Source organism: Talpa europaea, assembly GCF_964194135.1.
Source record: "Talpa europaea genome assembly, chromosome: 6".
Lineage (NCBI taxonomy): Eukaryota > Metazoa > Chordata > Mammalia > Eulipotyphla > Talpidae > Talpa > Talpa europaea.
Genome location: NC_140072.1, coordinates 12,987,547 through 13,012,075, shown reverse-complemented (window position 1 = coordinate 13,012,075; position 24,529 = coordinate 12,987,547). Strand labels below are relative to the sequence as shown.

The 24,529-nt window shown below is 40.9% G+C and overlaps 1 protein-coding gene across 1 annotated transcript; it reads left to right on the top strand.

Annotated features, from left to right (window-relative positions):
* Positions 1-3,077: 3,077 nt before the first annotated feature.
* On the top strand, positions 3,078-23,096 carry DNAJC27 (DnaJ heat shock protein family (Hsp40) member C27; the record flags this gene model as incomplete). Its single annotated transcript, XM_084235642.1, has 7 exons — positions 3,078-3,164; positions 6,939-7,021; positions 10,691-10,760; positions 14,906-15,070; positions 15,642-15,764; positions 19,733-19,893; positions 22,964-23,096. 7 exons carry the CDS (start codon positions 3,078-3,080, stop codon positions 23,094-23,096), a joined length of 822 nt encoding a protein of 273 aa, XP_084091768.1.
* Positions 23,097-24,529: the final 1,433 nt, after the last annotated feature.

Genomic DNA, 24,529 nt, shown 5'->3' with positions numbered 1-24,529 from the left:
AGTAGATGGAAGTTTCCCAAGCATTTTTAGTTCAAAGTGCCCTAATGTCTCAATGATATTTTCATGGTGACCTGCAGCCCAAAAAAAAAAAAAAAAAAATTCTAGGTGCAAACAACTTATTAAGTATTTGTGGCCTAACAATTTAGTAGCCATTTGAAAAAAATAATATAAATTGGAAGAAAAAATATCTATTTCATTTTAGAATAATCACAATTGCTTACTAGTGGGATCTTCTGTGCCTCTGTTAAGCACAGCACTTCTCAAACCTTAGATTAAGCTTGGACAAGCCCATGCTCATTTCCTTTTCCACACCAATTTTTTGCTATGTACTTGCTTTTCATCACACCACCAAAAAACCCAGCATCCCAACAAGATGACATAGGCAAGGAATATGGTGCCATCTATTGTTGAAATTGTAAATAACATTGCGCCACTAGTTTTGCATAGTCTTAGATCTCTCATTTGTTTGCCTTGAAAATTCGGAAAGTAAAAGATGATCACCGATATCCCCCATGTGAATTCACTTGTGGGGCTTTGGGGACCTCAAGGCACAGTTTGAGTACCACAGGATTAAGTAATGGATTAAGTAATGGTGATGGATATATTTCCTCATTTTGATAAATATACTGTTTCTGTGTAAGAGAAAGTCCCTGTTCTTAGGAAATATACACTGGAGTATTTGTGGATAAAGAAACACATTGCAAATTACTCTCAAGTGATTCATTAAAAACGTGGATATTTATGTATATATAGTGAGCACAGCTGATGTAGTCAATAAGGCAAAATGTTAACAATTGATGAATCTGGATAAAGTGTATATGATTTCTCCCTATTCTTTATTTTTTATGAGTGAAATTATTTCAAAGTAAAGATTTCTCAAAAAGAAATATATACATTGAGGTATATACACATATATAGCAAATAATGTTTAAATGCACAGAAATTAAAAGCAACAATCCAGACAGTGGCAATCTTTTGTAGCGAGGGTGGAGGGATGTGCTGGGGAAAAGTAAATGCAGTATTGGTGGTGTTTTATTTCTTAAGCTAAGTGGTGGATATACCAAGTATTATTTATATTATTCTTTAGAGCTTTAAGTATGTCCAACATACTTCATAATTTACTTTGAAAATATGTATGCTTTCTTAATGCATAAAAACATAAGTAAATGAAAACACGACTATTTTTATTGAAAGTTAATAAGTACATCATGTGCTTTATCGCCTATTATCCTCACCACTACCACATGCCCCTGTCATGCCAACATAGTGTTCCAAACCCCTATCCCAGGCCTTCCAGCTTCATACCACACAGCTAATTCATCCTTCTCTATCTTCTTTTTATCTAAAAGACTGGGAAAGAAGCTCACTGCCTCATTTTTTCAACTCCAAATTAATTCAACACCCAGTAAAATTAGGGCTATACCTATTAAAACCTGGAAAACATCAATATGAAAAACATGGTAATTTTAATATTTGGCACGAATTTTCCTGCTCTTATGATCAGCAGTAACTAATCAGTCTTTAATAGATGATAATTTGACATTTTGCAATTATTCCTTCGCAAGACCAATTCTATTACAGGGTCAAAGATGAATCTCAAATAGACATTCACTGATTTTGTTATAGAGCAACCCCGATATTAAACGGGTTTCTGGCTGTGGGTCCTCACCCGCGCGCTTTAAAGGGACTTATGAATACTCTACTACAGACACACACAAAAAGGTTAATAAAAGGTTTATTTACAAGAGGAAAGGAAATAAGGAAAATGTACAACTCAGGGAGAAAATAGGGAAATAAAGTCTTTAATGCGTCCTACCCGATCTGACGACCTGGAAACCCAAAGTCACTCCCAGAGCTGGCCGGACGCTCCGAGCTGGCCGAGAGCCCAAAAATAGAGAGCCCCCCAAAGCCCACGTGTCTGCCTTTTGTATCCACCTGGCTGCTTAACCCCACCCTCAGGTCCCAGCCACCTTCCCTTTGGTGGTGATGGGATTTGGAGTTCCCAGTGTCTTTGGCTTTGACCTGGGCTGGGGGTGGAGTCCACAAAGCCTGTATGGAATTTGCTTTGGGACCGCCTTTTCCCCCTAACAATTTAATAAAATATACTGAGAGGTCCGCTGGAGAATTAGTATAAATCCAATTCTTTTAAACTGAACTATCAGAGCTCTAACCAGAACTTATATTTGTAAATAATTTTAGAAGCTTCACAGAACTAACTTGTAGTACTTGTTGATGATGAAAGCAATTTAGAACAAGCTTTTTTCCTTAAGTATTAACATTTTAAAATTAAAAAATGAATTATTTAAAAATCTGACTTCAAATAACAATTGTGAAACAGTTATTTCCACACAATCGAGGAGCAAGGACAAAGCTAAACCCCGCCTGACTCCAGAGGGGCAGCTTTATTTTAAACGTTCGGAAAGGGATTCAGCGTCGTTCCCAGCTTTGCCTGAGCCTCATTTGCCCAATCTCCTGGCTCCAGACCCTGCTTCTCAGGGAGTCAGAAGAAGGGAAGCAATATCTGAGGGTGCGGGGTGCAGCGGACGGACACGTGGAGCCTAAAAAATTCAGAAAACACCTAAAACGAACCGCGGGCTACTTCGAATTTTTAGCGCGACTGGGCCTGGAACTAACCCTTCTATACTTCCCGCCCGGGAGCTGCCCTGAACAGCCGATAAGTCTCTACACTCTGCTGAGATTGCGACAAATGCAGTGAACACCCCGCTGGCCCCCCACTCCCACGAAGAGCAGCGCCAACACCCCCCCATCCCCTTCCCGAGAGCCGGCCTCGACCCCGCCGCGTGACCCGGGGAAGAGGTAGCCACAGCGCCGTCTCCGGGGCCGGGTGATGACGTCACGGCGCCGGCCTAGCATCGCGAGATTTGCGCTCCCTCCCCGGGATCCCGGCGCTCCCAACCGCCCGCGCTCGCTGCCAGGTAGCGGCGGGGATGGCCAGCCGCGGAGCTGGGGCGGTGACGCGAGCAACGGGGCCGCCATTGGACGAGGACGCCTGAGGGACGGGCCAGGGTGGTGAACACGGAGACACCGCGGCGGGTGGCCCCGAGAGCGCGAGGGCCATGGAGGCCAGCATGCCGAAGCGGAAGGAGTCAGCCAAGTCCCTGCGCATCAAAGTCATCTCCATGGGCAACGCCGAGGTGGGCAAAGTGAGTACCGCGCCGGGGGGGCGGGACCTCGGCGCGGCGGCGCGACGTGCCGATTGGCTGCGAGGGCGGCCACTCACCCGCGGGGGCCCAGCCTCCTGCCCGCCCCGCGCCGGCCGGGGTCTCCTCCCGGGGGAGCGGCTCGGAGAGGAAAACTCTCCCGACTTTCTTGACCTTTGGGTTGCCCCTGCTGCGCCGACGTCACTCCCCCGAGACGGGGTCTGGTGTGGCCGCTAACCTTGAGCGGACCCCAAAGAGGACAAGGAGGCCTGGTCCCTTGTAGCAGGTCGTCTGGTCCGGCGCCGCATGTGCGGTCCCGGCGCCCGTCGAGGACCTGGCGGTGGAGAAACGACAGTTTAGTTACCCCAGCGGGGCTGCGGGGACCCGGGAGTGCGTGTGCGCATTGGGGGTTTGTAAAATGCCGCTTTGCATTCGTTCTGGAGCCCAGAATCTGCATGTCCACCAGGAGGCTGGCGTGTGCAAGGGCAGGTGTCAGGGATGTTCTGTTCTGTTTGCTTGTTTTGTTTTTCTCTCTGGTAATGTCTCCACATCCGTTCTCTCAAAGAAGCCTGGCTTCTACCGCCTTTTCCTGCGCTCCATCCACTGGGTATCCACTCTAAGTTCCCCCGTTATTGGGGTGGTAGGGTGAGAAGTGGGCCATTCTCCAGATGAATTCTAAGGCTGCCTCCTCTTCACCCAAATTGTCCCTTCTTTTGGATGCGTGGAAACTGTTGATTAACAACCTCCCCAGGTAATCAAATCAGAGACAGCATTAGCCCCCGGATCTTCGCACTTCTTCCACTGGCGCACTCCAAGCACGCGGTCAGACTCAGCTCCAACAGAATGGACAAGGCCAAAGTACTGTTAAGGTGGTTAGGCCAATGCTCCACTCCTAGTTTATGCTCAGTAAATGTTTATTGGTGTTTTCTTTCCTTTTACTATTATCCTGTGCTACTCATGGAGCGCTGTAGGTGTATCTGAGTATTAATGTAGCATTCCTTGAAAGTCAACAGTCATTGTATGTGAGCTATGTGCTAGGCATTAAGAAGAAAAGCATAGAGCCTCTAGAAGGTTATGTACTAAATTGTCTAAATGAGTAGAAATCACTTTTGTAATTTTATTATGTTGAATGGTGCAACATCAGAAATGGCCAGTGTCATCACTTTTATTTAACATTGTTCTAGATTTATTGGTCAATGCAGTTAGGCAAGAGGGTGAAATAAAATATGAAGTCGTGGGAAGGAGAAAGCAAAATTATTGTTATTTGCAAATGATATGATTGTTTCTCTGGAAACCCAAAGAGCATTAATAGAAAACTTAAAAAATATGAAAATTCAACGAAATCATTAATATACATTAATCAATAGCTTTACCACATCAAATGATAAATGTTTGGTACCCATGGTAGAAAAACTTTCAGCTTACAATAATAACCAAAATAAAGTACCTGTGTTTAAACTTAAGAAATAGGTAGGATACACATGAAGGAAAATTTCAAGCTCTGTAAAGGATATGAAACTACTTAAGCAAAGGGAAATATATACTTTCCAATTAATATCCCACAATGTTGTACCAATGTCACTTCTTTTAAATAACATACACAAGTATTTCAATTAATTTTACTAAATCATCCTTTTCCTATTGGCTTTCGGTATCACTTCCATCACTTTTAAATTTTCCTTATATAATGGGATCTATTTCGAGATTCTGTTCTGTTTTACTGACCTATTTGTCTGTTCTGACGTCAATATTATACTGTCTTGATTGGTTTCAGATGATATTTTAATATCTGTCAGTGCAAATTCCTCCTCTTTCTACCGCCCTGCCCCATTCCTCTTTTTCATTCTTTGATTAGTTCTTCTCAGATAGCTGTTCTTGCAGATGAATTTTAGGAGGGAAAAAAGACTCAAGCCTGTTAAGAGTTTGATTAGAACGCATTAAAAAAGTGTCTAAAAAAATCTAAGTGGAGAAAGCAAAAAATTCTCTTATTATATTATTTAACTTGGCTTGTAAGATCCTGAAGGCCAGGAACCTGTGTCTCTTTGTGTCTTAGGGAGTAGTTATTAATACTGTTATTTAAATGTGTGTCTCTTTAAACATTTAGGACTAGTGTTTAAATAGCACACTGGAGCTAAAGAACTTCCAGACCTCTTAATCTCGTGAATAATTTAGAAAAAGGCTATATTTATTTTTCAGGATAATGTGGAAGAAAACATCCGAGAAGTGCTTTTAAGCTATGAAGTGTTTTTAAAAGTGCAGTTAGTCTCTAAGGAGTAGTGACGCCAATGAAGTTTTACCTCCAGTTCACCATGAACTTATTAAGTACTTTTTAAAGTAACTGTTCTATTTAACTTAGATTATGGTTCATCATGAAAGGATTTGAGCAGAATAACTCCATTATCAGCACTTCAAGTAAATTATAAGTTTTGTGAGTGCTAAGGATTTACTAATAATATTTGTCATTTTAAATTGTTTTTCTTGGTGCGAAGCAAATTGCTGCAAACAATATAAATAAGTAAAATACTGGGGCTTGCTCTCAGATAGTTTGCTGTCTAGCTGAAGAGATAAGGCAAATATACACATGTGAAAAGATAACTAACAATAGAAGGTAGTGTTGACCGATGGCAAATACACAGTGCGCATGAGTGTGTAATAAGACATATGCAGAGTGCTAGAGGAGTCTAGAGCAGGCAAGGGCGCTCATAAACAGGGTGCTCATCGCTTGAGCTGGACCTTAAAGGATCAGTAAGATTTGGAAAAAAGGGAGAAAATGTATTCCAAGTAGATGGAAAGTCAGTAAGCCAAGGTCTAGGGTTTTGCAGAAATAGAGCTTAAGGGGCATTTCCTGGTGGCGCAGGGCTTAAAGACAGCACTTTCAAGGTACTGCCAGCCACTGCAGCATGAGTTTGATCCATGGCCGGCCAGGGAGCTGACCAGATTATGGAGGACCTTGAATCAAGGACAAAGGGATTTTGTTAACCACTGAAGATTTTTGAGTTCAGAAATGAATAATGTTATTAGTGAGCCATATTGATTAAAGTTGACAGGAAAAGGAAGCAGAAAGGCCAATAAAGAATTCCCTACAATTTTCTTGGAGTAGATGATGAGGAGCTAAAGCAACGTGTTATCAATGGGAATCAGGATGAAAGAAAGAGGGAAGAAACAGTCAAAAGAAGATTAGAAGGACTCAAAATCAAATATGTCTTTACTATTTTAATCCTCTGTGATTGATAAAATGGTGTTGTTTTTAGCAGGACTAGGATGTTAGCAGGATGAGCTTTTTTTTATGTTTTGGGACATGTTAATGGATATCTGAATAGAAGCTCGTGGATGGAGGTATGGATTTGGTCTTGGTGGGAGAGCAGGGCTAAACAGATATTTTAGTAATATTGTTGAAAGTGGAAGAAGAGATCTTTAGAAGAAAGGAGGATTGAGAACTAAACTGAAAAAGAGGGCCTCCCCTGGTGGCACACCGGTTGAGCCCTGGGCTGCGGGGCGCTGCCCTGGTTCGTTCCCCAGCTGCTCCCCAGCCGCTCCACAAAAATAAATAAATAAATAAACAAACTGAAAAAGACCCATATATGGTATTAAGGGAAAAATATAAAAATGTTTCTTTAAAATTTTCACTTTGAGCATACATTTCAGTTATTTTACAATTTTGACCTTTGAAAAGACTTCCAAAGTGGTGAATGAAGGAATCATAATGAGAAAATGTGCTTATTTTGTATACTTTCCCAGAGCTTATTTACTAATGACATGTATTTTTTACCTTTCTAGAGCTGTATTATAAAGCGATACTGTGAGAAAAGATTTGTGTCTAAATACCTTGCAACAATTGGAATTGACTATGGAGTCACAAAGTGAGTATATTGTTTTGAAGGGGGTTATAAATTAGAACCCTTCTAAAATTATCTTTCTTGAAATAGAGACTGTGAAGATAAATTCAGAAAGAGAAAGATAAGAGGCCTTTTTACAGATAAGTAATGATCGTGTCATTTGCTCATCATTGGGCATTAGATTCTAGTTGTATGTTGGGTGTAGAGTCAGCAGCCATGAGCAAGTCAACATGTTTGCAGGTAACATGTTTCTATATAAAATTGTTCTGTCAGTCATTATGTTTTTGGAGAATTTGAAATATTCTCTCTAAAATGTATAACTACTGTATGGCAAATTTTCTAAGGACTTTAGTGATCCATGGCCTTTATAGCCTATTGGAATCTAGCAGAAATGATCTGGAAGAGTAAAATTGGGTATATTGGGTATTCATTTGGTGCTCAATCAAAGGTAGGTTGAGCTCGGGGAGATAGCTACATTAGCAAGAAATAATATTGCCAAAGTGTAGAATTAAGAAGACCGCACTCTCCATAAAGGTGGAATTCTAGGCATTCACTATTCTGCCCCTAACCTGCCTCTCTCCTTCTTTCACTGGGTTCCTTTGCATGCTTTGCTCTATCAGCAGGGAACTGCTGCCCTCACATTTTCCTACCTCAGTGCCCTTATTCATTCTGTCTGCCTGAAATGTTCTCCCCCCTCATCTTGCCACTTGTCAGTTTCTTCAAGGTCTAAAGTACTCCTGTTCCCATAAGGCCTTCTAAACACCCCCTTTATCAGTCAGGACTCTTTTTGGTTATAAATGACAGAAATCTTAAGCTTCTTTATGTTGTTTGTGATAATTACCACAAACTGCCTTGTCTTATTTTGTTTGCATGTTTAATGTCTCCTGCTAATTATAAGCCCTGTGAAGAAGAGGCTGTTCTCTCTAAGTGCCTGGTGCATGTTTGTACATAGTAGTCACACAATAAATATTTTTTGTTTGGTAAGTTAAGATACATCTAAACAGAAAGTGTGCAAGTTTAGAATATAAGAGGAAAATTTAAGAAGGCAAACTAAAGTGGTGGGGCTATCTGTTCTTCAGGGCACAGAATTTTATCACCGAGATGGTAGGATATCCTATTTAAGGCAGTTTTGCTTTTAATCCATTTAAGTAACTAAGAAATGAGAATTACCATATTATGCCTTAGAACTGTGGTTCATTCAACAATTCAATCCAGCAATCACATGGTTGTCCCTTATGATTCAAGAGGATGTAATTGACAAAAACCCAACTCATACCAACTCAAGGAGAAAAAAAGGCTAAGAATCAATTCACTTAATCCAATTACAGGGATGAGGCAAGGCCTCAGAGATGCCTGGAACCAAGGACAGATTAAAACCAAATCATTTTACTACATCTCTCTCTTTCTGCCTTTTGGCTTCCTTTACACAGCTGCCAGCAGCTCTCAGGCTCACATTGTAAAATTCCTTTTAGAGAGGAGTCAGAACGAATATTCCCAAGATCAGAAATCCAGGGAAGGTTTTAGTTGTCCCAGGGGGGATCCCTTTCTCCAGCTCAGCTAGCTGTGGTCAGCAGGGTGGGATCCAGGAGATGACAGAGCTCATTTCAACTACATCTTCTGTGAATAATCTTCACTAGGAGGAGAAAGTTGGGAGGCAGAATTTTGGGCCATCAAAATAGTAGATGCCTTTTCCATCCTTCCTGTTTTTAGTACGGCAAAGCTCAAATTTCGGCATTCTAAATTATTTGTACAATTTGGAAATGTGCAGATTCTTAGGACCCAACCACTAAGATTCTGATTACTGGGTCTGAGGTGGTGCCCAGTAATCTGAATTTTTGACAATTTCCGGCTCATAATTGTGATACAGGTGGCATTTAGGCCACACCTTGGGAAAGTGCTGCCTCAAGGTAATGTGTTACCATTTTTCTTAAGGTAATTTCCCCTCTTTGGCTTCTGAGTTAAATTGACCTCCTTTGTTTCAATGTGTGAACACATTTGTGTTACTTCCTGACTCTCAGCCCATCCCTTCTCAGCTGCTATCTTTTTACGGTAAAATGTTCTAGTATAAATTGTTGTATGGGATTTCTCTGGTTGCTCTCAAATTCTTGTTATTGTTTTGTTTTGCTTTCCTCACACTCTGTTTCTATAAGCTGGATCTTGATTTTACAGATGTCAAAATGAAAGCAATATGCATCTTAGAATGGATGAAATATGGTCATGTATGAAACATGGTCAGGAATGAAGAATTCATAAGATGATTAGTACTTGGTTTGATTTAAATATGCGAGTAATATAAAACTACTGTAGTAATTAAGGTTCAAACAGAAAGTGGATGTTATAAACATCAACAAGGGAATAATAATAATAAATATGCCAGGGGTGATATAGGGACATTGAGGCAAGTGCTAATGTCCTCATAGTCCATAGGAGACATACCAATGCTGTGTCAATTGAAACATGTTTACTTGAAAAACATAGTGACTCTACTCTGTAGCTAATTGTGAATAGTCTTTTTTTGAAATAATATTTCCTGTGATGAGGAAACATTTGTTTTTAAAAGCTCAATAATAATTCTGTGTTCACTTCAGTTTCTTTTGCTTTTGTTAAATTCAAATAAAATGTAAATTTTATGCTTTTTATTTTTAAATAGTAGAATCCCATTTTTAGAAAAATATGTTTATCAGCCTTACCTGTGAATAAAAAGTCTGCAGAGATGTTCATGTATATTAATGAACTTTTTTTCCTAGGTGTTAGATTTGGTATAACTTTGAAACTTTTATCTTTGTATTTTTTTTTTTTTGCTTGAATTATCTGTTCAATAATTTTCTGATAATTTCTTTACTAAAAAAAGTAAATATACTATGACATTAACAGTAGTTAACTCTAATATGAATGATTGTTACTTTTTGTTCTTTTCTCTGTTTTTCAGTTTTTCACAAGAAAATTTAATAGATGTCAATAATAATAGGCCTTTGTTATTGTACTACATGGTAACCAGGCATGACCATAGTAATTAAGATGTTTTACTAAGAGTAATAAAACATTTTATTTTACTTTAATTTATTCCTATTTGTCCCAAATAATTTTTTCTTTGTACCATAGTAATAGCTGCCATTTGTTAGGTAAGAGGTGTGGACTGAAGAATCTTGACGTAAATTGAAGGTAAATGAGGTTGGGTGCTTATGTTCAAGTTCATTGTTCTTAAAATTAGGTGCAGGATCATCTGTTAAGTTGCCAACTCCTGTTTTAAAGATTAAATGGAATCAAGAAGAGGCCTCCCCGGTGGCGCAGCGGTTGGGCGCTGGGTTGCGAAGCTGCCCGCGGCCTCTGCAGCGCTGGTTCTATCCCCGGCTGCTCCCCGGCCACCGGAGGAGGGTCCCACATGGTGCGCAGACCTCTCCTGCCACCCGCTGCTCCCCTCAGCAGTGTATTTCGTCAGTCTGCCTGTTCTGCTCCCCGCTCTGGCTCCGGTGAATTCTCTCACCCTCCCGCGCTTCTGACTGTACCCAGTGCTTGTATAAATAAATAAATAAAAATAAAAAAAAAAAAAAAAAGGAATCAAGAAGAGGCACTAAGAAAGTCTTTTTAAAATTTCATACATATACACTATGAAATTTGTAAATGAAATAAATGATGAATGATAATGCAGAAACCATGACCTTCTTTGGAATTATTTTCATTTATCCATTGCAGGGTACAGGTCAGAGACCGAGAAATCAAAGTCAACATCTTTGATATGGCTGGACACCCCTTCTTCTACGAGGTAAGAAAGCCTTTTTTTTTTTTTTTTTTTTTTTGAAGCAACCTATATCCAGTACTGTCAGTGGGTTTAGGAAGAGATCCCAAAATCTCTGATACTGGATACTAGAACTACACAGCCCGTGTTCTCGGGGGCATAAGTATGTCAGAAAAGACACATGTTAAACAGATGACAGAGCGCTCAGTACCCAGGTGCAGCTTACCTGGGAGTGCAGGAAGTCCTGCTGAAAGAACACTTAAACTGACTGTTGATGGGTAAGTAGGAGTCACGTAGGCTCTTAGGAACCCAAGGGTGATAGAGTACACAGGGCAGTTTTGAGTGGAGCAGACTAAAGAGCTCGGAGAATGTCATGATCAGCTTCAAGTGCTGATCCTTTATGGAATTAAAAACTCCATTTGACCATTTCTCCTTTATGAAGGTTGTCTTTCTTTGACTCCACCACTGATTCTGGTCTTGTTTGGGGAGCAACACAGGCTGTGATTCTACATGAGAGCCTTTCTAATATTTGTTAATCTGCTCCTTACCAGGTAACACTTTTTTATTGCTGCCACAGCTATCCCTGTCACATCCTCTGTGAATAATCTCTAGGTAGCTGATAGGGAGCTGAGAAGGAAACACAGCATTCTAGATACTGACTAGTGGAAAACACTGAGTTTCTATTACTTTCTATCATTAGACGCTGAAATCATAATAGCTTTTTTTCCCCCAGCAACTCATGAAAATAGAAGTATAATTAATAGAAGGTTCTTGAAGTCACCACTTCTGAGATACTTTTTCTCTGAATTAGCCTTAATGAGCTTAATCTTGCCCTTTTTTTATCAAACATTTGCTATTTCTATCTCAACTTCTCCCTTTTGACAAGTCAGAAGCCTTCATCTTCCTCAGCCCCACGTTGGCCAAAGGGTGCCTGTGCTCAGCACACTCTTGTGAAGTGCCACAGCGATTCTCACCACCGATGGCCTCCTCAGACCTTGGTGTCTATCCTCCATCAGAGCTGAGAAAGTGCAGTCCACTCAGTATGTGAGGTAGCAATCTTAGAAAGTGTCAGAGAGAGGACTGCAAGGGAGTGGCATGGCTTGGATCTTACCACCAGTCTTGTTTTCACTGGGGCTCATGGCTGAATTCTGGTGTTACAGGGTCTAGAGAAATTTTCTGCAGCTTAAATAACAGTTTTCTCAAACCTATAAGCTAGAAAATACGCCATCTCTGCCTGAAGAATGAGATAATCCCAATTCCCCATGCATCCTATTTAATTAAACTTTGGATGTAGCAAGTCTGTTAGGACTAACATTCAAACCTGTTTGGGAGACAAGGATAATTGAACCATCGGGGATAACTGAAACCTCTACTTTGAACTTTTCATTTTACAAAGAAGAAAACTAAGACCCAAGGTAATTTAAAAAAACAAAACTTACTCAAGATTATATAGGTAGCTAGTTGCTGAGTCCAGATGTGAACTTGATTGAGTCCCTTGAAAGAGAAATCCTTTGTGTTTGCTAAATCTCTTTATACACAAATCTCCCTCTGGACATCATGATCTACATTTTGAAATTCATTCTTTTCCCCTTCGGTCTCTACTTTTGTTCTCTACTATAGCACATTCAGTCATTCAGTCAATCAGTTAAAAAAAAGGTCTCAAGGGCCTCCCTGGTGGCGCAGCGGTTGAGCGCTGGGTTGCAAAGCTGCCCACAGCCTCTGCAGCGCCCCAGTTCTTTCCCCAACCGCTGGGCAAGGGTCCCACATGGTGCGCAAACCTCCCCTGCCGCCCGCTGCTCCCCTCAGCAGTGTACTTCAGTCTGCCTGCTCTGCTCCCTGCTCTGGCTCTGGTGAATTCTCTCACCCTCCCGCGCTTCTGACTGTACCCAGTACTTGTATAAATAAATAAATAAATCTTTTATTAAAAAAATAAATAAAACCCTCTTTATTAAAAAAAAAAAAATGTCTCAAGTACTTATACTTGGAAGGCCCAGAGGGTAATGCAATGATGGTGCATTGTGAGGGTGCAGCGCCTTGCTTCCCATCCCGTGGAGGGATACCAGATGCGGGTCCGGAAGCTGAGATGAAAGGGCTCATCTTGGAGGTTTTCGCATTGGAAACTGTCCAAGTGGTTGTTGTTGCTGAGTTGGGATTTTAAAAAAAAAAAAAAAAAGGACAAGGCACTATGGCAAGATTTGGGGGATTGTGGTGGCAGCCAGGAGGGAACAATGGAGAGAAAAGGAGTTGGTGAATGAGATCAGTTAAGACCCTGAAAATGTGGTTTGGGAGCCAAGGTAGCAAGAGTTTCAGGAAAGACGGGAGACTCCTGTTGTAACTGCAGCAGGAGGGCACAGGGCCTGAGTACTGAGGGAGGAAGACATTGTCTTCATCACTTTCAATTTTTTCTGATTTTGTTGGTTTTAATTTTAGGGAATAACGTCATAGGAATCTGCAAATTAACAGGCATTTCATTCTTGGTTCAGGTAGTATCTTTGCTCAGAAACCTATAGACACTTCATGCCTGATGTGTACATGTTATCTTCATTTCTTTTTTTTTTTTTTTAAGATTTATTTATTTATTTATTTATTTATTTATTTATATAAGCACTGGGTACAGTCAGAAGCGCGGGAGGGTGAGAGAATTCACCAGAGCCAGAGCAGGGAGCAGAACAGGCAGAAGGACCGAAGTACACTGCTGAGGGGAGCAGCGGGTGCGGCAGGAGAGGTCTGCACGCCATGTGGGACCCTCACCTAGCGGCCAGGGATCGAACCGGCACTGCAGAGGCTGTGGGCAGCTTTGCAACCCAGTGCTCAACATCTGCACCACCGGGAAGGCCCCATTTCTTAGTACATAATCAGTGTTTCTGGGTATACACTGGAATTTTCTGAAAAGAACATATAGTACAACATCACTGTCAAGGTTCTTCCTGGACTTTGGCCTAAAACCCCCAATCTGCAATTGCCCATCACTCACTTAACCTATCATTGCCTTTGCCACTTTAGTTTGCCCTGTGCTTCATGCTGCCCAATATTGTAGACATGCCCCAGGGGCAAGTGGCCATTTCTAGGAGGACAGTTTGGAGGAGGACAGTCAGAGAATGAATGCCAGGAAGGAAGGGAAAAGGACCTAATACACATTATTGTTCAGGTGCCTTTTGGTGCTCTGCCTTCATGCTCTCATTTAATCCTCATAATAATCCTGTGAAGTAAGTAGTAGTATCCCCATTTACAGATGAGGAAACTGAGATGGAGAGAGGTTAAGTGACTTGCCCAAGATCACACAACTAGGAAGTGTGAACCCAGATCCATCTAACTCCAGAGCTGGTCCTCTTTTACATTATATTACATTGGGCTCTGAGTTTGGAATTCCAGAATTTGTTTACAGACCTAAGACTCACAGGAAGCTCTGCCCAAGATTCCAGGGAAGCCAGCTTTGGGATGTGATAGATAAGTGGCTGTACCTATTACTGATATTGGTGTCACTTTCACTTTAAGTTCTTTTTAATTGTTCACTCACCTTATGAGTTCTTGCTAAGAGCCTCACTTCATAAGATTTGTGTTCTTTCAAGATCTAACAACAATTAAAGACTGATTGCCTCTGGGGAGAGGAACTGGAGGTAAGGAGGGGTGGGGCAGGAGGCTGTTGTTTCCATTACAAGTCCTCTGTACTAACAGGTTTTTAAAATCACATTACGCTGATTTATAAGATGTCCCCTAAAGACCAGTAGATACTGCGACACCATGACGCAAATACTACGGCTGCACACAAGAGCACACTTTGTGAAGTTGGTGACTATGAAAGGCATTTTTATAAAATCAAAAAGTCTGGGGCCTCCCCGGTGGCGCAACGGTTGAGCGCTGGGTTGCGAAGCTCCCTGCGGCCTCTGCGGTGCCGGTTCAATCCCCGGCTGCTTCCTGGCCACCGGAGGAGGGTCCCACATGGCGCGCAGACCTCTCCTGCCGCCCGCTGCTCCCCTCAGCAGTGTACTTTGGTCCTTCTGCCTGTTCTGCTCCCTGCTCTGGCTCTGGTGAATTCTCTCACCCTCCCGCGCTTCTGACTGTACCCAGTGCTTGTATAAACAAACAAACAAATAAATAAATAAAATACGTGCCTCTTTAAAAAAAAAAAATCAAAAAGTCTGCATTTTGTGCTTTTATTCTTTCATGTGAAGGTTCGCAACGAGTTTTACAAGGACACACAGGGTGTGATACTGGTCTATGATGTTGGGCAGAAAGATTCCTTTGATGCCCTTGATGCATGGCTGGCAGAAATGAAGCAGGATCTTGGACCTCATGGAAACATGGAGAATATTGTATTTGTAGTGTGTGCCAATAAGGTAATTTCTTTGGGAATGGTATGCTCAACTTTCTAGATTCATTCCTCTTACTGCTCGGAGTTTTAGGGTACACAACAGAAAATTCCTTACACAACCTTCCAAACATGTCTCTAAAACTAGAATAATTTTTACAAATCTGATATAGCATGATTTTTATCCATTTCTTTCTGGTCACTCTTGGGGAAGGATATTGGTAACTGAGTAGGAGAGGTGGGGCCTAATGGTGGAGCTCTGACCTGACTGGAGGAGGGGCCGTATAGGTGAACCGTGGTGTGCGGAAAGTGTGGCCTCGAGTGTGGTAACATCACCACGCTAGTTTTTAGAGACGAACAGCTGCAGTTTTCTTATAGGGCACAGTGGGAAGTGTAGTTGCAGACACTGGTAGTTTTGCCCATAAAATCAATCTATGTTCAGTATTAGTAATTTTTGGTCTTTATTGCTCTTGGTAATTTTATCATTAAAAATAGTTTTTTGTTGTTGTTTTGCATAGAATAAGTCCAGAAAGGGCCCCAGAAAGGGCTTGTTCTAGTGGGACAAGGTTGGAATCTTCTCCCTCAACTTTGTATTGCAGATCGACTGTACCAAGCACCGCTGTGTAGATGAGAGTGAGGGCCGTCTCTGGGCCGAAAGTAAAGGTTTCCTGTACTTCGAAACTTCAGCACAGACTGGAGAAGGAATCAATGAGATGTTCCAGGTACCCTAGCATTTTGTCATTTTGTGTCAAGGCTAACCATACCAAATTTTAAGTCAGGGAAAGCAAAAAGCTAATCAGAATTTCTCATTAGAATAGTTCTTTCTTTTCAGAAGCTGGTATGAGAATGAGAGAAAAAGAAATGCCCTTGATTAGCTCTGGTCCAGCCTAGCTGCTATTCAAAATTCCCAGGGGAAATTCTCCAAAATACCAATTGCTGAGCTCTGTGCCTTCTGGGGCCCAATGTGATGGCAATGAGAAATCTAAATTTTGAAAAAGCTCTTCAGATGATTCTGATGACTGTGAAGTTTAACATTGGTTATGATACCCTCCTTTAGCAAGACAAAGATTTTCTTTAAAACTGCCTTTGGCTCGTAGTGTGAGATTTATAATGTGTAATAAAATGGAAGCGTTACTTTGGCAAAATCGCCTTGTCATAGCTAATAGAGTTCTATATTGTAGCCCAAAGGGATGCAGTTAGTCAATAGACAATTATAATTGCAGAATCCAACCAGCTATACAAAAATTAGGTCTTACCAATTAGGTATGTAATAGAAGAATCTACTCACATTGCAGCCTGAATGGATGGTCACTTTTTCAAAGTTACTAATCTTGAATAATTTTAAAAGAAGGAGGAGGCTATTTAAAACAATGTTACAAAGTAAAGTCAACTCTTAATTATAGATACATTTGGAAGTAAGTGGTGATATGAATAATGCATTTTTTTCTTGCGAATATATCTGATATTTTGGGAATTTTTAGCATTTCAAATAATGTAGCTATACTATAAAGAGTTGTTCTTAATTATTGAGTGGGATTTTATGCTGAATTTCCTTCTCACAAGATGTCACTCCTCCTACTAGAAGACAAGCTTCATCCTTGCCTGACAGACTGAATTGGGCATCAGTAGCTTCTATTTCAAGACCAAATAAGGTTGATGCTGGTTTGCCACTTTGTATTCTTTCGAGTATGGGAGTTTTTAACCATATGTGTGCCACAGTGACACTTAACCATTTGAATAGTATTTTACAGTTCTAGAAAAGTTTGCATGTTTCATCTCATTTGAGACTCTTGAGCCTGGTATTCTCATTTCAGATATAAGGGCATCTAAGAGTAGTAATGACTTGTCCAAGAGGTGGAAACAATAACTGTTAGAGATTAAATTTTTCTCAGCACTTTAAAGATATTGCTCTGTTCTCTTGTGGCCTCAGTCATGCCTCAGGAGAGGTCCGCGCCCGTCCCTCACTCACTCACTCTGCAGATGGTCTGTCTTTTTCTCCCCCTCCAGGTACTTTCAGAGTTTCTCTTCTCTTTGATTTTCACAGCTGGACCGTGCCCAAATATAGATCTATTTATATTTATATTTATCTTATTTGGAGTTTGTTGATTTTCTTGAATTTGTGGGCAGGTATTTTTTCATCAAATATGGTGAGGTTTGGCCGTTCGGGTTTTTTTTTTTTTTTTTTACCAAAACAATTTTTTTTTGGCACTATTCTCCATATTTTACTTCTGGGACTTTAAGTATATATTCAACTATTTGATTTTGTACAGTCCTTAAAGTGATGTTTATTTTTCTTCTGTATTTTTCAGATTGCATATATTCTGTTGATTTGACTTCATCAAGCTGCTAAGTCCAATGGGTGAATTTTTCAGTCAGTGTCTTTCATTTCTAAAATCTGCATTTTTTTGTCCTTCCTAGTTTTCTTTTGAGCTCCTTTATCTGTTCACTCATTAAGAGTATGTTTTCCTCTAGTTCTTTGAACACATTTTCCTTTGCCTCTTTGAATTAGCTATAATAGTTGCTTTAAAGTCTTTGTCTGCTAAGTACAGTAGCTGAACTATTTTGGGAATAGTTTCTATTGACTACTATTTTTTTCCTGACTATGAATCACATTTTCTCGTTCCTTTGTATGAGTAGTGAGTTTTGATTTAACACCATTCATTGTGGCTAATACACTGTAGAGGGTAAATACATATATTCTTTTGTTTTCCTCAGAATAATGTTGATTCTTGCTTCAGCAGGCTGTTTAATTGTGGGCAGATTACATGAACTTGCATAGATTTGATTTTTTTCTTTTTTCTTTAATAGCAAGGATCTTAAGGAAGTAAAGGGTTTCCCAAGGCCTTCTAATTTGGCTAGATTCACCTCTGTTTACAGCACTTAAAACCTCTTGGTTTAGGTTTTGTTAGGGTGAGTCTAACTCCTGAGGCTTGACCTTTCCCTGGTGTCTCAGCTGGATACTGGGGGTATTAATGAAGTACTAGGGCCGTCTCTCTATTCTGGCAAGTCAGACAGACTCTAGTGTCCCCAGGATGGCTTTCCCAGCACCAATAGACTCCAGTACATCAGTTCTGTTCTGAGTGCTGTAGTAGCTCTTACCTGGCTAGCCTCAGGTCACTTCACCCTCTATATGTATGGGCTAGCTCTAAGCTACAGACTAGTGGGGAACTCCCCCCTACGTGTATTCCAGGGGCCAAGCTCTACACAACTCCCTCTTGAGCACCCTGATCTGCAGTCTAGCCACTTCAGCATCCTCTAGCTCTAATCTGTGTGTCCTTATTAGCTCAGTGGCATCATAGACTCCAGTCATCTGTGACATGAACAGGCAGTAGGTTCCAGGTTGGAAAACTGAGGTACAGTCTTGCACTTGCTTTGTCCACTGCCTATAAATATTTTTTCACTTTTATGGTAGTTTATATGGCAGGAGACCTCATCCAGTATCCATTACTCCATTATGGGTAGAACTCACACATGGAAATAATAAAATAATAAAGATTTTTGCTTTAATTTTAGTGTTCTGTGTAGTATACCATAGCTGTTCTTCTAAAGCTATATGTGTTAAGAGTGAATACTTGTGTGCTCAGAAATCTGAGTATTTTTATTTTAGTATAACTTATAGCCTAGAAGAAAAGTTTTTGATGCCTAGCACAAGGAAACATCTATGAACTCTGGCCACTTTTGGGATACTTTTATCCTTCAGATAAATCTTGAGTAGAACTAATGGATAAATTAGTCTGTTAAAGAAAAAGACTGACAGTATAATAAAATTATTCTGTAATTAAGTACTTACAAGTAGTGCTTTCCTGCTGGTTCAATTTAACAAATCTTTTCTTTGCAGCCTATACACTTACTAGAGACTTATGTCATGCAATAACTTGATTTTGTCTTATTTACATTGTAATAATTATAATAATATAATCATCTCTGTAAACAGAGATTAAATAGTAAACCTTTCTGGAAGGATAATTTAAAATTTTTTTTTAAAGATTTATTTATGTATATAAGAACTGGGGTACAGGCCAGAGGTATGGGGAGGGTGAGAGGATTCACCAGAGGCAGAGTGGGGAACAGAACAGGCAGATGGACGAAATACACTGCTGAGGGGAGCAGCGGGCAAGACAGGAGAGGTCTGCTGTGCCATGTGGGTTGCTCCCTGGCCAGGGATTGAACTCGTGCTATAGTGGCTGTGGATAGCTTCATAGGTTGCATCTTAACCCCTGCACCACCAAGGAGGCCCAATACTTTTAAATTATTAACAGTGGTTACATTGAAGAGAGGAACTTGAGGGGAAATAGTTTTCATTTTACACATTTTTTAAGCCTATTTGAAATTTTTTAACAATGTTCATCTACTACATTTTAACCTTAAGTGTAATTATCTAAGAGTAGGATTATGAGTCATTTAAATTTTATTCCTTTTACTTTTTAAGTAAAGTGTTTAAGTATATATATACACATATATATACACGTGTATATTTACAAATTACATAATGTTGTATAATATATTTCTTATACGTAACAAAAGAAAAAAATCTTCCAAAGTACATACTAGCTTTATCATGAATTTTAAGTTATTGCAATTAAAAGTTACTTAAGTTGATGCTTAAAAGGTATTCCTGTTTTCCCAAGATTAATTCTCTACTGGGATGTGTGGCGTTTTTGTTTTTGTTTTGTTTTGTTTTTTTTTTCAGACTTTCTATTTATCCATAGTTGATTTATGTGAAAATGGCGGGAAACGTCCTGTCACCAATAGCAGTGCTAGTTTCACCAAAGAACAAGCAGACACCATCCGCAGAATTCGAAACAGTAAAGACAGTTGGGACATGTTGGGAGTCAAACCTGGAGCCTCCAGGTAAGCAGTGCTCTAGGGTCCTGAGTGCTGAGTTCTCTTAGAAACACAATCATCCAAATTATAGGGGCAAGAGATCTTGTAGTTGCCTAGAATTATGAAGATTTGTAAAAATAAATTATTTAATGACTCTCCACTCTCCTTCACTGAAGTAACTGAATATGAAAGGAACAAAATAGAGGACATGGTTTCCTGATAAGGGAACTGTGTCGTGTACACACATAACTTCTTTCTGAACTGGTTTACTGTGTTTATGCATGTCTGCTAATGTTTGTATTAAATAAGAGCCTTGAAGCCAATGTAACCTTAATAAAATAACCTTACAGAAGAGAATTCTTAAGTCATAGCATTTTAGAGGAGGAAAGAATATTAGCAATCAACTTGTCTAAACATTTTATTTTAGATGTTGGAAAATCAGAACTCAATGAGACTAATCACGTATTCAGGCGCCGAGGAGCAGGTGGCAGAATTGAACTTGATGTGTCTACCTCTTGCTGTCTGTTTTTGCTGTTTCTTTCAAAAATCCTGCCAGTTCTTCATCTGTGTATATATTTTGGTTAAATTACTTTATTTTAAATGCCAAAAAAATCATTCAGGAAGAAGAAAAATAAAATCACTATTTTTTGTTGTTCGTGCAAGAATAAATCATTTTTCAGTATGGTTATATAACTTTTAACCATATACCACTACTATTATTATACATAGTATCTAATAGATTGCTCAGAGCTCTCTATTTTGCCCACAGTTTTTCTCCTCTTGCTTTTTTCCTACTTTTTCACCTTGATCCCCACAAAAGAAAAAATTGTGTCTTGAAATACCATGTCAGCATTAAGTATCTCTTAACCTGTTTTGGTCTCCCAGAATGTCTTTAAGTCCAGAAGGAAGAGGAACAGTGAGAGACAGTTACCCTCAACTTCCCACCTTATTGAGGGTGCTTGAACATGTGAGGGCATTCAGGGGGGCTCACATGCATAACCCGGAGTTAATTGGTGTCTTTTACATGTACTTTTAGGCACTTGTAGTCTCATTCTGAATTTTTCCACTGTCTCATTCTGAAGTCTTCCATTTCATCTCCAAGGGATAGTGACCATACAACCAAAAAGCTATTACTTATTAATTAACTTAGAATAATACTCATTAAGGAAAAAAGAAACTCTTAGCTCTTTCTTTATTTACTGTGGTTAATTGGAATGTACCGAACTATCAGGACCTCCACACGTTCCATATCTTTAACCGATATAAACAGGTACTTCTCTTTCTTCCTCAGCATTTATCAAACTAATTTTCTGTGCTTTTGAGTACTTTTGGGCAAACCAAAAACATTTTTTTTAAGTTACAGAGGATTTTTCATGTTTTTTTGCTGCTGTGTTTATTGTTCTTGCATTTTAAGAAAATCCTCATCTTCAGCAGAGTTAATGTATTTGTTACATATAACACTCAGGCTTGTTTTTCCAAAACTTTTCCTTGAAAATCTCCCTGCTACTCAGAATTCTTGAAAGGCACTGTTAGTGCAGAGGCCCAGGCCTAATTCCTAAGTCCATGTGGACATGCTCCCTCAGGAAGCAGAGTCACTAGCAGGGCCCTGTCCAGGCTTCACCCATGGGGAAGATGTCTGAAGGAATGGGGGTCTTTTGGAAAAATAAGAATTCTGGCAGTTCAAGTTCTTCACAGAAGGAGACTGAGATTCTTGTTAGCTACCATCAAAACTACGTATGTGAAACAGCTACATGCAAGGTTAAAAGAAGAAAATTCAGAAGGATGCATCTAAAAGCATTAAACAGAAAAAGCCTTAGGATATGTGCTTGCACCCTGAACAAGTAACATGGTCCACGACCTCAGTGTCTCCAAATTGACACAAGACTGTCACATCCAAGATTTCAAACCATCTCCCTAATGTGGAGAGGCAAATTAGAAATCCTTCTGATAAAAAATGAAGGCTAATAGCTAGGGTGTTGGGGAAGCACCATACCACATGCTTAGAGGATCCCTGGAACCCTGAATCGCAAGGAAGGCGGGAAGTAAGCTCTCTGGCAGACAGAGGTCATCTGACCAGGGGAGCGCTCGGGCACATAGAAACCTCTGGGAGGCGTGATGGCTAAGATGGTGAAGAGAAAGTGGAAGGACAGGACATGTGGTTTCCAGACCCCTCTCAAACCTGTTCCCCCCAGGGGAGTCAGGCCTAGGGGTCTCCTGCAGTTCTGCTGGCCTCTGGGGAATGTTCACTGTTACTCTTCCTTCCTCTCTGCATAATATTAATTTCTTGTTTCTTCTGTGGTCTCAGGGAGTCCCTGTCTTGGGCAGTGGTATTACCAACTTCTCAGGGCCTAAAGTTCCCCATAACACTGCAACTCTTTCCAACCCCTCTCCCTCATGTCTTCTCCACAGTCTGTAGAGAAGTCTCCACAGTTTATCATCTCTTCTGCCGTATCTTTCTTCATACTTTATTTATCTTCCCTGGTGCTCCCATAAGCACCATAATCTAAACTCTTGTATTCTTGCTTGGGTTATCGTAGCAGCCTCTTGATTGAGTGCTAATTTCAACAACAGTTTCCCCAGCATCATTTTGTTATGAAACACCTGCCATTGTTACTCTTTATCAAGTCCAATTTTTTTGTCATGCCTTCAGGGGCCTTTCTGACGCCTGCTCCCTGGCCAACTCTGTTTCCTGTGCTTCCTGGCATGGTTTCCCCATAGACCCCCAAGCAGAGTCCATGCTTCTCTCCTGACGTCCACTGGTCCTCTCTCCATGGCTGTACCCCTACAGCTTCCCGAGCCCTACCTTCTCAGACCAACTCCAGGGGCTGCTTTTCCTCACCTGAATGCCTGCGTGGTGGTGAGCACCTCTAGTTTCCCCTGATGGTTCTTTTACCAGGAGGTCCATTAGCATTTATCTACTCATTTTGCATTGCAAGTTTTCCTACTTCTGTAGGACACATGATTTGTTGTTTGTTTGTTTCCCAGTCCTTTAGTCCAACCTTTGAGAAAGGGAATGTGCTTACAGCAAGAGGTATTTTATCCAGATAACTGAAATGCAGTGGCTATTACTAACATAGAACTTTGCTGCTTTCCTTAGGGATGAAGTCAATAAAGCGTATCGGAAACTCGCTGTGCTTCTGCACCCTGACAAGTGTGTGGCCCCTGGCAGTGAAGATGCCTTCAAAGCAGTTGTGAATGCCCGGACAGCCCTTCTGAAAAGCATCAAGTAGGAAAGAGAGAAAACAGTGTGGGCCACGAGAGCAAGCAGACTTTTATAGAGGTGAACCAGCCAGCATGGATTTTCCCACCACCAAATGGTTCTGTGCTTTTCACTCATGTGCTGTCATTGTGAGTCCATAATTCAGGAGGTTGTCATTTTGTGGGCATTGTACAGAAGAGGCCCAAGGGCCACTTACGTGTCACTCATCTCTTATTTCCAAGTAATCTGAATTTCTTTTCTCTTTCATTTGTAAGCCGTTGCTGCGGCATCCCTTAGGCCCTTGGCTCCTGAAAGTCCCTGGGGTTTCTGTAGGAGGGACGGAGGACTGCAGGGCCCTTCACTTTTTTTTCTTTTAATTTATCATCAGAAGAAACCACAAAAATGGAAGCAGACAATATTAAAAGCTGAAAATTTAGTGTGACCTCCCAAGCAAACTGCTCCCTTCACAGTGAGCGCCTCAGGTCCTGGATCTACAATTTACCATCAATCTACTATTAATGAATGCTTGGCAGCCCTTTGGAAGCTTGTGGAATGATGCAATACGTTTCTGAATTGAACAGCCCTTTGTGACATTCAGTCTGCTCCCCTTTTTTAACCACCAGGGGGAGAGACAAGCCAGTCCTAAACCAGCCAGGCGCAGCAGCCACATGCTGGTAATGCAGTGTTAGTGCTGCCCCTGGACTTGCAGGCTTCTCCACCCTGAGAATGCATGTAGGGAGCAGTAGAAGTTAGGAGTCAGACCCCAGGGCCACGCCAGACTGTATACGCGTCCCTGGATGGCAAGGCCTGAGGCACTGCCCACCTGGCTCCAGTGTGTTTGATGCCTCGGGACAGTGCCCGTGTGAGGCCAAGCCTTGCCTTTCCTTGCTTCTGCATCATTGGCTGCAGACGGGTGTCAGGCAGGATGTTACTCTGCCAGTCAGGCCTCCTTGCTTCCTCATTAGTGTTAGTTCCCTCTTTCCTGCCTCTTCTCTTCCCCACTCCTTTTCTTTCTCCACCACATCTGCTGTCATTTCTCTCTTCTTGATCCCTGGCTTCTGGCCACTGTCTCCTCCTTACAAGACCTGACCCCTGGGCCTCATTGACTAGCCACAACTGTGGGTCCTTTGGATGGTGCTAGAGCAGGAGATCTTAATGCTTTCTATGTGGGAGGAATCTCAAGAATTCTTGCTTGGGCTCCAAATTTCTGAGTAGTAATAGTTTTAAACTATAGATTATGAAAACTAACTTCACAAAGTGAAATGTATTCTCTTGCCATAGTTAGTCCTCCTCAGTATGCAAGGGATGGATAAGGATCAAGTGTTAGGGCTGGCCTTTCTTCAGATCAAGGAGCCAGTCTCACCCGCTCTTTATGTCATTCATGTTTTTACCTGTGACCACGCTGTACTATTTTGGGCTTTAAAGTATATAAAATATTACTATCCTTGAATTTTAAACAGTTAC